The 13,493-nt window shown below is 31.3% G+C and overlaps 1 protein-coding gene across 7 annotated transcripts in view; it reads left to right on the top strand.

Annotated features, from left to right (window-relative positions):
• The window catches only part of LOC128991937 (voltage-dependent calcium channel type A subunit alpha-1-like), a 392,598-nt gene that overhangs the window by 343,992 nt on the left and 35,113 nt on the right, over nt 1-13,493 (top strand). For 4 of the 7 annotated variants that reach the window (XM_054415226.1, XM_054415227.1, XM_054415231.1 and 1 more), the window contains 3 exons: nt 8,954-9,064; nt 9,761-9,844; nt 11,228-11,305. In XM_054415226.1, the coding sequence (XP_054271201.1) occupies nt 8,954-9,064; nt 9,761-9,844; nt 11,228-11,305 (273 nt within the window). The remainder of the gene's footprint in view (nt 1-8,953; nt 9,065-9,760; nt 9,845-11,227; nt 11,306-13,493) is intronic. The other 3 variants (XM_054415233.1, XM_054415232.1, XM_054415230.1) reach the window with 1 other exon arrangement.

The following is a 13,493-nucleotide window of genomic DNA, read 5'->3' as shown; positions in this document are numbered from 1 at the left end:
TTGGACTGAAAAAAAAAATTGTTTTTGCGTTGCCCGAACAAATTGATTATGAAAAGCCTTGATATAGCTCGGCCGCTTAGAAAACGACCTGCGTGCTAATGCTAAAACCAATGCTGGAGGAGGTCGCTTTCTAAGCGGCCAAACTATAGTATTTATTTAGATTCTAAGAGCTTGAGTTTTTACTCTGTCAATCAGCTGTAGATTATACATAACATTGACACTAATTTTGACTTTTAAGCTAAACATCAACTGCTGTAGCTGCTGCTGCTGCTGCTGCTGCTCTCATTGAGAATATAACTTTAGTTTTCATCAATACAAATATTGTACATTTATCATTACAGTTTACAGTGTACAGTTTTCTTTCATTGTTTGCGTGGTTTTAAAAAAAAATAGGGATGGACATGATTCTACTTTTTCTAGTTTGAGATGGGAGAGGACAGGATTTTTTCTCTTTCCAGAATGTTTGGGATGGGAAAACTCAAATCTTCCATCTTCCCGTGCAACAAGTTTGTTTTAAAAACCAAGCATACATTTGTGCAAATCACAATGATGACAAAAACATAAATAACTTGCTGTTTTTTTTCTGTTCTATTCCATAAAAACCATCAATGGGTGAAAATATGTAGGTATTTATCATACATGATGTCGTTATGACTCATGACTATAATCAGCGCAATTTGTTGTCATCATCTACAATTGCGGCATCGTATGTTATTATCACTTGCAATCACGGTAAACTTGTGGACATCTCCAAAGATTGCGGGGGAAAATACTACTATAATAATATGCCATCCACCATAACAACAAAATTGTGAACATCTGTAATCGCGGAGACATAATAATCGTCAACCGGGATTGTGGTCAAATCCTTGTCAATTGGGTTGAATCACCTCTCAATTAGATCAGGAGTTCAATTCAAGAATAGGTCGGGAATACATTTTTCCCCAAAATGTTGGGACCTGTCCATCCCTAATTTTTGTTGTTGTCAACTTATTGTTTGTCTTTAGCTAATACTGTCCCCAACAATAAATTTGAGCTGAAGTTTTATTGTTTTTGCATGGCATAGACTAGTAATGTATATTTGAATCTTGCATCTCAAGAAAAGATTTGAGTTTGATATTCTTTTGCCTGGATTTGAGAATCAAATGTCCAATTCAATATTTACAAGTTTCAAGTTTTCAAACAGTAAACGTGATCGAATCTGAAGAGGGATGTTTGTTTAGGTTTGCAGTTTTTTAGAATGTACTGTAATTTGGAGAAACGTTCATGCAATTTCTTTAATTGTGTTGTAACCAGTTTTAAAAATCAGTTTTGATTTTTGGATTTGATTCAAAATAACGGTGAAAAAGGCTTTTTACTAGAGATGTGCCAGATGCTTGATTTTCGAGACGACTTGTGTTTAGCATCAAGTTGATCAAGCTTGTCACAAAATTGAGCTGGCTCAATGTTTCATTTTTCATTCTTTTAGTTGCAGAATGCGACTGAAAAAATTCACAATTTTTCTGCAAAATTGTGGAAGTTGTTTTAATGATTTTGCTGCCATTGTGGGGGAGGAACTTTCTCCACACTCTCAGCAAATGTTCACTATTTTTCCTCAATATAACCTTTAGTGAGGCTCGAGCTAAAACAATTTTGCCATGTGGGAATGAATACACTTTTTAAATCTCACATTCCAGTGAAACTATAAGTTCTAGCTGTAAGCATGCTATATGCTTTGCATATGTTTAGTTTTAAAGCATGTAAAAAGTGCATCACATTTGGTTGTGCGATGTGTTCCAATTTTTTTATTATTCATTTCCAGCTTTTAGGGAGTTTTAAGGCAACTGTCACTTTATTGTATGTTGGCAATTTATATGCAACTGTATGACACTGTATTCTCCTGAAACTGTTGATACAAGTAAATACAAATCTAATAATTTATTTTAAGTTGAACATTTTATTTAAAAAATAAAAATAAAGTATCTAGTGTATACCCTTCTAAAAATACCCTTGCCGCAGCAAACCTGCAGACTGAACGTAAGAATTTTCATTTGCCTGATTTGATTTACCTACACTAAAATATCTCATTAAAAATATCACATTTATTCCCTATTTAAATAGCATTAGTTTAACGAGTACTTAGGTTTGCTGTGACAGGGAGGGTAAAAAACTAAAAAAGTATTATTAAATAACACTTAATACTACTTAATACTTACTTACTTAATTACTTAACTTAATACCTACTACTACTTAACTACTAAATGGTAAATAGTTTAGTTTGAAAAAAATCATTTTCCAAATTTGATCAAAATATGTTCATAAACAAGCAAACTACAACTAAACAAGTTTACTTATTCTCCATAAAAATAACATGGGAATTTAAATTTACAATTTTTTTTAATTTTCTCCGTAGACAGTAGACGCATAAAAACGCTTCAATATACTAAATTGTTTGTTTTTTTAGCTCTACAAAAAGGTTTCGAAATAAATTGCAAAATCTTATGTTTTTAGGTTCAAAAATGGGAAAAACCCAATTTTTACCCCATAAAACCCCCATAAACCCATGTTCCTTCCTATGATCCAATCATGCTGGTTTGGGAACTCGTTCGAATAAATGTAGGTTTACTTGTTTGAACCAAAAATCATCGAAATCGGATCATTTTTGCTCGAGTTATCATGCTAATGGACTCACATGAATTTGAACGGATGGTGTTTTTGGCCTCTAGGGACCTCAAAACGAAAAAGTAAATCGGTCCCGGGTCCAGGTCTTACCATGAGTACTACGGTAATAGCTTATTCCATGTATGGGAAATTAGCTAAAAGGAGGGATAGTCCAGGCGCTAAACGGGTTGAGTATGCACTGAAAGTCTGACAAAATTTGACTTTTGATTATTGTTGGGGACATCTAGTAGATGAAAAAAATCGATGATGTCGCATTTCTAGGGTGGTCACAACTCGGGGGGGGGGAGGGGGGGAAGTTGCGCGGGTCATCGGTTTATGTTTCCGCGTCTAACTCTCAAACGGTTAATGATAGAAAGGTGAATTAAGCGTCTATCTACGCCTAAATATATTGTCCTTCAAAAAGGTTATTACAACCTTTCTTCTATCTCTTATACTTTGGGCGCTAATCAACATTTTTTGAAAAAAATAAAATTTAAAAATACTTTAAAATGAAATATCGGAAATATTGCGCTTGTTTAGGGCATGTTACAAACTATTTATGGTTAGAAAAACTAACAAGTAGTAAAACAGCACCAAGTTTAAAGAAATCTGTACAAAAACAACAGAGCTACGTTGATTTCAGTAAGAGTAAACGTGGAAAATTCGTAGTAGTATCGAGGCGCGCATGGATGGTACGTAGCCCACAGTCAATATAGGTTTGATGTTGTAAGTAACTATGGGAAAGCTGAATTTTTCTAAGCTGTTAGACCATGTTGAGATGATCATTTTCCCAAAAGTCCCCACTCCTACCCCTTTGTGCTTTCCTCTACCCCCCCTTTTGGATAAATTTACAGTCTCTTAGAAATTAAGCTATAACTTTAAAAAAAAGGTAAGAATAGTAACGCAATCTTTAATTAATCATTTTGCGTTACGATATTCTACAAAAAGTGTATTTACCATGGTATCCTAAATATTCATAGTTAAAAAATATCATAAACATAAAAAAGTAATTTTTATGGAAAAACTTATGAAACTTTTCTTTGTAGATTTTTTATACGAGGTCGCACAACAAAATATTTGATACAAAATTTGGGGTGCATAGTTTACATTTTAAAATGATACATCGTTATTAACAGTTTGTTTGCATATAGTGGTTATACATAGTACAGTATATTGATTTTACAGGACTCTGGCTTTTTTGTGCACCGCAACAATGAAAAAAATTACGTATGTTATGGTTTTTGTATTTGAATTTGCCGCATTACATAGATTATATTAACGTTATGTAGCTCATTCAGTACATATACAGACTATAGTGGATACATATGAATGAATATCGTGCATTTGCTGCTGTACGCCAGAGCCTCATTTTATTATACAGGGTGTCTCACCTAAAGTGAACCAATAGATAACTTTTTTATTATGAGATATAGAGTTAACTTCTTATGGGACACTACCCTTTATTTTTAGATGTTTTTTTTAGTGGTTTCGAATTTTAAAAATATGTTTGCCATTTTACAATATGGCTGACAATTTTGTTAGTCCTATGGAATACCCTGTATTTTATGATTGTTTAAGAATGTAAACGCTCATTTTTAAACCTTTTTATTCTTGACATTTTTCTTTAAAGCTACTTGTTTAGGAGTTACATCGAAGAAGAAATGGTTTGTGAGTACATCCTGCATCCTGTAGCTCATAAACGAGTAAGTTTAAGAGCGAAAATACAAAGAATAAACAAGTTTTCAAATCACATCTACATAAAAAAACTATAAAATAAATTGTTCCAATATCAAAGTAAGCTACCATTTTTGAAAATGGTGACCATTTTTAAAACAACAAAATCAGTATTTTTTAACGTATTATATATATTTTTTTGAACGATGACTTATATGTGACTTATTTATTCTTTGCACTTTCTCTATCAACTTACTCGTTTATGAGCTACAGGATGCCGAATGTACACCACAAGCCTTTCTTTTAGATATAACAGGCTGTAACTCCTAAATGGAGTAGGTTTAGGGGAAAAATGTCAAGAATAAAAAAATAGCTTTTAAATTCTAAAAGAATACAGCGTATTCCATAAGAAATAACAAAGTTGGTGGCCATATTGAAAAATGGTGGATATATATTTTTTTATTCGTAATTATCCCTAAAAACATTTTTTACAAATAAAGGGGGTCGTCTAATAAAAAGTTAACTCTATATAGAAAATAAAATGTATGTATGTTCACTATGTAATCTCAACCGGGATGAAACGTGTACCCTTTTATAGCAGAATGTCCAAGAGGCGTGGAGTAAAGGGTGGGAATTGATAATGGTGTATAATTATTAAATTTAAGAATTGAGATATCAATACAAAAATGGGAAAAATCTATGTAATTTAAAAAGTTTATAAAATATTGTTTGTTAAGTATCTATCAAAGTAAATTATTAAGTAACAGGTTTTTTTTATGAATTATTGATTGTTTGTAGGAAAAATTCAGATTCTCAGTAGGCTACATTTAAATTTTATTATTCATTCAATTGTTATCTGATCTTTATTAGTATGTAGTGCTATTAGTGTATATTCTGTAGTTGAAATCAGTTTATTTTTTGAATAATTGTATGTGATTCATGGAATTTTTTAAACTGTTTTAAAATATTTTAAAATCAGTGTGTCTAACACAAAACAGACGTTCTTTGACCATTGTTCTTTGCATTTAAATAATAATAAAAAATAAAAAAAACACTGTATTGATATTTTATTACAATGAACAAATTTTCTTCTTCTCCTTCTTCTTCTTCAGAAATCCATAATAATTCTTTTTAAATATTTATTTATCTCATAATTCTTTTCGTAGATTATCGTAACGCAAAATGATTAATAAAAGATTGCATTATTATCCTTACCCGTTTTAAAGTTATAGCTTTATTGCTAAGAGTCTGTAAATTTATCTAAAAAGGGGGGTTAGAGAAAAGCACAAGGGGGGAGGAGTGTTGACTTTCGGGAAAATGATCATCTCAACATGGTCTAACAGCATAGAAAAATTCAGCTTTCCCATAGTTACTTACAACATCAAACCTATATTGACTGTGGGCTACGTACCATCCATGCGCGCCTCGATACTACTACGAATTTTCCACGTTTACTCTTACTGAAATCAACGTAGCTCTGTTGTTCTTGCACAGATTTCTTTAAACTTGGTGCTGTTGTACTACTTGTTAGTTTTTCTAACCATAAATAGTTTGTAACATGCCCTAAACAAGCGCAATATTTCCGATAATTCATTTTAAAGTATTTTTAAATTTTATTTTTTGCAATAAATGTTGATTAGCGCCCAAAGTATAAGAGATAGAAGAAAGGTTGTAATAACCATTTTGAAGGACAATATATTTAGGCGTAGATAGACGCTTAATTCACCTTTCTATCATTAACCGTTTGAGAGTTAGACGCGGAAACATAAACCGATGACCCGCGCAACTTCCCCCCCTCCCCCCCGAGTTGTGACCACCCTAGAAATGCGACATCATCGATTTTTTTCATCTACTAGATGTCCCCAACAATAATCAAAAGTCAAATTTTGTCAGACTTTCAGTGCATACTCAACCCGTTTAGCGCCTGGACTAGGATGAGTAATGACAAGTTATGAAATATTATTCTAAATCAAACAATTATTCCTATGTATTTTATCGCTTAGTGAAACTGCTGACTTTTTCTCATCTGTTAATTGACTATTGATGTTTCTTGGTTCTAAAACCTGTTTTTTTAAAATTTTACTCTTTCATATCATTAAATATTTTAAAATCTTGAAGTAAAGATGAAGCTTTTAAAGGAATCAGTTTTTGTTTCAATAAACACAAATTTAATCACAGTTGTATATTGTGTGAAACACAAGTTATTGTTGTGAAACAAAATTATGTAAATTAGAGATTGAAACTACGTTTTTTAGCAAGCTCTGTCTGTAACCATTGCTTAGATCATACAAACAACATAGCATCTAGAAGCTTAGGAATTTGTCCTTGCCTATGTAGAAAGCTGGCTAAGTTTATGATAATTTACTGGACTCATATTTATTGGCATACCAAACACAACCTAAATTACAAGTTTAGTATAATAGCATAGTATATATTTGCAATGTGGATAAAATATAATGCTAAAATATAAATCAGCTGAACGACAATGAAGGAAAGGAAGCAGGGCTGCTAACATTTGAGCTTGTTTAGCCACTTAAACAGTGAATCTCTGTACTTTTAATTTGGGTTAGGGTTGTGTTAAAAAAACACCTTGTGTAAAAAAAAGATTCCTTCTAGTTTTATTTACTTTTATCATCTTGTCTTACTAAACCCAATTTTTATCAATTTTGGCCAATATTGTAATGGTCCTTGTAATGGACATGGAAAAATGAAATGCTCATACTTTTAATGTTTTGATTCCTAAAATATTTTCAAACTTCATCGAGCTTAAATATTATAATTTAAATACCATAGTTTTATATTTATTGAATTTCTAAATTTTTGACCATTTTACAAAGATTCAGACCTAAAAAATTGTGCAGTGTTTTTTGACAGCACATAGACTAAAAGAAATATCTCAAATATATGTACAATATATTATACAAACAATCTAATAAAAATTACGTCAATGCATGCTTTTTACTCAAATAAAACCTCACTTAATAATGCAGTTAATAACCATGCAATCCCGTTTGTCTTGTTTACCCATTATTTTGTGTGGTTCTTTGAAATAGACTAACAGGTCCAGTGAGAGACAAAAACTGATACAATCAAAGCTGAACGAAGTCTTCACCACTTTCTTTACTGTGGAGTGCATTCTGAAGATTATTGCTCTGGGTTACAAGGTAAAGCTTGAAATGTGAAACAAATTACGAGTTTTGTTCATGTTAGGTACAGTAGTCAATTTGAACAATTGAGAATTCTTTTCATAAATAACTACTTAACAACAGGTAAATATTTGTTGTAAAAATTAAACGATTTTTGAAGGTCTTGTTTCACAATTTGTGACAAGAAATATTGCAATACACAAACTTTTTTTTATTGTGTTTTATATATTTGTATCTAATTATGTAAATTTAAAAAAAATCTCTTCAAAAAACTATTTGTTTCACATCAAGCTATAACTATATCTGGCTCTTGATAACCCTTGGTCAACCCATCAGGTAATCTAGCATTTACTTCCGTCTTTTATCCACACCTTCTAAGCAGTCCCGTCTTTCAATAATTAGGTAAGTCCGCTCACGCTTTGTGCATTCATGCCCATACCAACTAAATCTGCTTGCCAACAATTGCTACAACATTTATGCTTCACATCGACTTTTGAATATAAAAGAGGTTTGGGAAAAAAGTAAGGAGCTTTTTTTTCGTTTAAATGTGATTCCCTTTTTGTGTGTCGTTTGATCTGTTGTAAGTTTGTTTCATGTCTAATCTAGCAATGTCAATAGTGACTGTAATTTTTATTGAATTTAATTCTCATCACCTAGATTTTCCCCAGAACGAGTCATCCCGTGGAACATTGGGGAGGTACTTTCGTCAACTATGCGTACGTTAGCCGCTCAGCATTCAACTGCCAATAATCTACCTAAACTCTCATTTGTCTCATTTCCAGGTGCAAATGCGCAGCAGCAATCATTTTGGCTTTCAGTCATTTGGCTAAGCTTAGTTTATTTATTTGTTGTTCATAAATTTTCATCGGTATTAATTCATTTCAAAACCATCACTGATTGTCATTTGCTTCATTCAGAGTTTTAAATTGTCATTAGTAAAGTTAAGTTGCGAATGTCAGGTGTCTTTTTCAGAATAAAAGACATCAATCTGTTGCATCATTTAAAAAAGGGTCATGATAAAGTTGATTAATTTTTCATCGTGTATTGTAAAATACTTTTACGTGATATAAGACATTGTTTAAGTCTGACCAACTAGCAATAAGCTGTATAGCTATTAGTATAACACTTGTAATAGTTCTGTGATACCTAACCATAAAAAAATATGCAGTGAAAAGTTATGATTTTCATTGATAATTCAAAACTTAACTCAGCGATGGTTTTGAATTTGCTCATTCAGCTAATATTTCAGAAATATAAACTGCCATTTCATCTTCTTTGCTCTGTGCCTTATTTTACAAAAGCTGCTCCGTTTTCCATCCAAAGTTTTTTTCCACTAACATTTTACATTACCAGTTTTGATGGGCCTGGTTTTAATAGAATCAAAGAGGTAATATGTTATTTTTCTCAATTAACGGGAAAAAAATTTGCATGGAACACGGTGCATCTAAGTAAGCTGCGCTGGCCGCTGTATTTACGCTGGCATTGTTCTACAGTATCGAGACGCTCCCCCCCTCCTCGACGATATACTGCAGATCATGAACTTGGTCTTCACTAGTTTTTTCCTTATCGAGTGTATTTTGAAACTCATCGCGTTTGGAGTGAAGGTAAAGAACATTGGTAGTATGTGTTGTCTTTGGCTGTTTAGTACTTTAGTAGTAAACAAATGTATGACGAAATGTAGTTATTGATGGATGCAAATTGATCTTAAGTCATCACAGAAGTGATATGTAATCTAACCTATCACATTTTAAATACAATTACGGAAGTGACATTATGTAATGCATCACATTTTAAATACAATCACGGAAGTTACATGTAATGTATACCACATTTGAAATACAATCACGCAAGTGATATGTAATGTAATATATCTTATTTGAAATACAATCACGCAAGTGGTATGTAATGTCAGATATCACATTATCTTAATACAATGAAAATGTTTCTTTTAATTTCATTCCAAGTTTTTTAGTTTATTTATTTTAGCTATGTAATATTGTATGTGATATTGTGAAGACTTACTTCGTTATTTCAAACAGTTTTTAAAACTGAAAGATGTATAGTACAGTACTTAATTAATATCTTTCTATTCTTAGTACCGGTAACTTGAAAGATGTTTTTGCAAAGAAATTAGCGGTAAAATTTAAACATTTATATACCAAATAACCACACCATAATCCTGGATTAAAAAGTATTTTTTATATATAAATAAATGGGTTAAGTCATATGAGTAATGTATTCACATTGGCAGTTTTTAAAAATAAAAAAATTGATTCTAAAGATTGTTTGAATCATTCCAGAACTTCTTCAAAGATCCGTGGAATGTGTTTGATTTTACAACAGTCATCGGAAGCATCGTTGATGCTGTAGTTTTAGAGCTGATGGTGAGTAGTTTTATTCTATTTGTACAATATTGTTGTGTTATTGCTTGTTTGTGTTTTTATTACTTTTAAAAAGTCAATATTTTAACGTTTACATTCTTTTAATAAATTTATCAAGCCTTATTTCTAAAATAACTGTCGGTTTGAAAAAAAAAAAATTATTTCTGAACTATTTTAGGTGTTTTAAACTTTTAGGAGTTGTATTTAAGCTATTTTGGTTATAGTATATCTTAAGCAAAACATTCTGACTTTGAGTTTTAGTAAAGTTAAGTTGCGGGGTTCAAATCCACACAGAATGTAATGATGTCTGATGTCACTGATAATTAAGTGATTGAGATAAACCATAGCCTCGTTTACAAACATAATAAAAATTACTGCCCTTTTTGTTTTGTGTTTGGTATTAATATCTACTAGGCCTATTCACTAATATTTGGAAATAACTGTATAAAAATTATAAATTTTAAATATTTAGAAAACTGACTATTTCACACCCTCCTTTTAAACTCTGAACGATTTATTATTGTACAAACTGAGACAATAAATGAAATTAATAATATTAGCATGAAAGTAAGTAGGGCCAACATACTATTTGACTTCATCTTAATTTTATTTTGATGCAACATTTGTGAATCTGTGATTTAAATATTTTTTTAAACAATTTAAATGGTTACCCATAGAATTAACAAGTTTAATGTGCCAAGGCATATTTAGCTTGTACTGGCAGATCCATTTCACAGGGAGCTAATGGTTACCTAATGGAGCTAATCAAATCTAATGGTTACTGATTTAATACTGGGAAAAGTCAGTAGCTTTTTATGGTTCGAAACTAAATGGGCTCTCAGCTGTACTTAACTATTGGACTCTTAATATGATCATGGGCTACAGGAACAGCTGGTCTTTGTCGGTTACAAAGCTTTTAACTCATACAATCATATATAATATAATCATATATAATATAATTAATGAATTATAGTGAATACAGTGTGGATTATAGTGAACCTAACCTAACTCATCACAAATTATTAAGTATCATTTGATTGTTGCTATAAAAAAAGAAAACATTTGATAGGCCTATTTATATCACAGTTTGAGTTTACAACCAACAACAGTTTTGCCTGGAATTACATGTGCCCGTAGGTGAGGTTGAGAAAATATTATGTAGTTGACATTTTTTGCCAAATTCTGTTGGCTATTGGACTGTTGGGTATTTTGAACTCATCAAGAAAGTTTGAATGCAGAACTCTCGCAAAAGAGTTTTTTAAATCATCCTTGATTGTAACTGATCAGTAGTTTGATTTAAAATGTAAATTTACATTTGTTTGGTTTCTACTAAACTTGTAAAATTATTGTAATACAAAAGTCAAGACACTAAGGGTTATTGTTTAGGAAAAGAATAAGGAAACCCCCATTCCAAAGAGTCCTAATGGTCAAATGTACCTAAACGGCTTTGACGCTTCTACAAAGGTGAGAGGATATTCCGGAGGGACCAATTTTGGTTTTCTCTATTGATGCTTTGCCGTTAGACTTTTCTGCGCAAAAGCTTTTGTGGCAGCTGCATTTAACATTTGCATTGGATTCTATGTATGTAATAGTTAGGTGTATGTTAGTATTGCCCTTAACTACTGTCTGATTTTACTTTTGTTTGATCACCTATTTTACCGAGACACTTATTTACGAGGTTCTCACCGCCACTTGGGTTGTTGACTGACTTGTGTATTAGTTTGTAGATGTTTGCTGAGACAGACGCCGTCTCTATTGACAACACTATGCTTGTAGATAGAGGCAAGACCTGTCTGATGTGTTTACATTTCGAGTCTGTAGTTTAGTCGTGTTTCGTATGCTTCATTTACGATGTGGTTATGTGCCCTCTATTTGGGATGTACCAGTTTTGTTTTAAAATCTAAGCTAACTAAAGTTTTCTGAAGAGAATTGTAGATTTGAGACTACTTATAGTGTATTGCAGTAGCTACGAAAACTGTGATAGAATAAAAGTAAACCTTTAAAGCTTAACTGAAGCATGTAAATAACCACTAAGTTACAAGTTTTAAAACCATCGTAGGTCTATACTTTTGTCCCAGTAAATAAAATCTATAAGTATCGCCATAGTGTAGTTTGAAAAACCCCTGTGCTTTGTAGTTCAAGTACTTTTCATCATTTTGTTTTGACATTGTGGATATTATATATGTATATTAATATTTAAATTGTTAGGTTTAGAAACATGAATATCATTGAAGAAGTAATTTTAGCATCCTCAACTCAATCCTTACTGTAAAGACCAAGGATTGTTAGTTTAACAATTGTTTCCAGTGAATTTGAACTCTTATTCGACATGGCATTTAACATTAACTAATTTATATAAACAAAAAGTAATCTTTGAGCTTCAAAAGTACTGTGTCCATGTAATCTCTTTATTCAGAATAACATTAATTAAACACTTTAAAAGTAAATTAAAGTATTTTAAGCCTTAAAAGAAACTTATCAGTAATAAGTCTTGCCTGAAACATTTTGAAGATGATAAAATAAAATAAATAAACTATTTACTTAAAAGTTATGGTTCATCTGCCAAGAGAAAATCATTTCAGTGGCGGGCGTAAAAAAATTAAAATTTTCTTATTTTCTTTTGAGATTGAAAACTTGTTAAAGAAACTCTATTGTTATTTATAATTTAGATTGAAACCAAATATAAAATAAATAAAAACGTGTTGTTAAATATTTATCATTTTCGGCCTTGGATGAGTTGTCTGCGTAATGAGAAGGTTTTTTTTGTAAGGAGTTAGAATATGATAAAGTCTAAATTAAAGGGAATCAGACATTGATGAAAAATCAAATTTAATTTATGTTCCTAAAAAGAAATATTTGATTTCAGGAATGGAACATATATACTGCTATTAAATTTTTTTGTAGTAGAATAATATCTTCAAGGTTCAGCGTTTAATTCAGTGATGCTTGGATAGTAATGGTCAATATACTTATGTATTATGTTATTAGACAAGATTTTTTAATGCTATATGTTAAGAAGAATATTTATATTTATTGTCGTTTGAGTATTGCAATAGTATTTCTCATATTAAACTGCTTTGGTCTAAATTTAGCGTTTAGGTGTTTGATATATTACCCGTTCACATTTTTTAAAGAATTAAGCACCATTTAAGTCTCTGCCACTACATGGCATATCACAAACGCATTGTAATTTCATCACCAATATGTCCTTTTGGTCGATAACCATTTTATAATTAGATATAAATATATTTATCAAGAACATCTCTTAGGGCCTGAATTAAATCATGAGGTATAAAGAAAGGGATTCATTCTGATTGACGAAATTCACTTCAACATTCTCATAACATTATGCAATAGGTATACAATAAGGATAAAATAGGTACACATCAATACTTTAACAAGTAACAATGTCACACTTTTCATTCCTCGTCTTATACATTGTTTGGCCAACTTTAAAAGATTACCTTGCCTCCCTTTATTACGTCGCTCATTCTAGCACACTTTCTTTAAAATAAAGATACTATTCTGTACTACACTAACTTTGTCAAAGGCGATAGTAAGACTTACCAACTCAAGGTACAAGGTAAATTTCAAAGACCTGTTTAATTTTAAACCTATATCATTAATCTCTAATGAGAAGAAAATGTTATAG

The sequence above is a fragment of the Macrosteles quadrilineatus genome, unplaced genomic scaffold, assembly GCF_028750875.1.
Source record: "Macrosteles quadrilineatus isolate MER2022 unplaced genomic scaffold, UCM_ALF_1.0 Scaffold_4__1_contigs__length_99947679, whole genome shotgun sequence".
NCBI classification, from domain to species: Eukaryota; Metazoa; Arthropoda; class Insecta; order Hemiptera; family Cicadellidae; genus Macrosteles; species Macrosteles quadrilineatus.
This window is presented reverse-complemented; position numbering and strand designations above follow the sequence as displayed.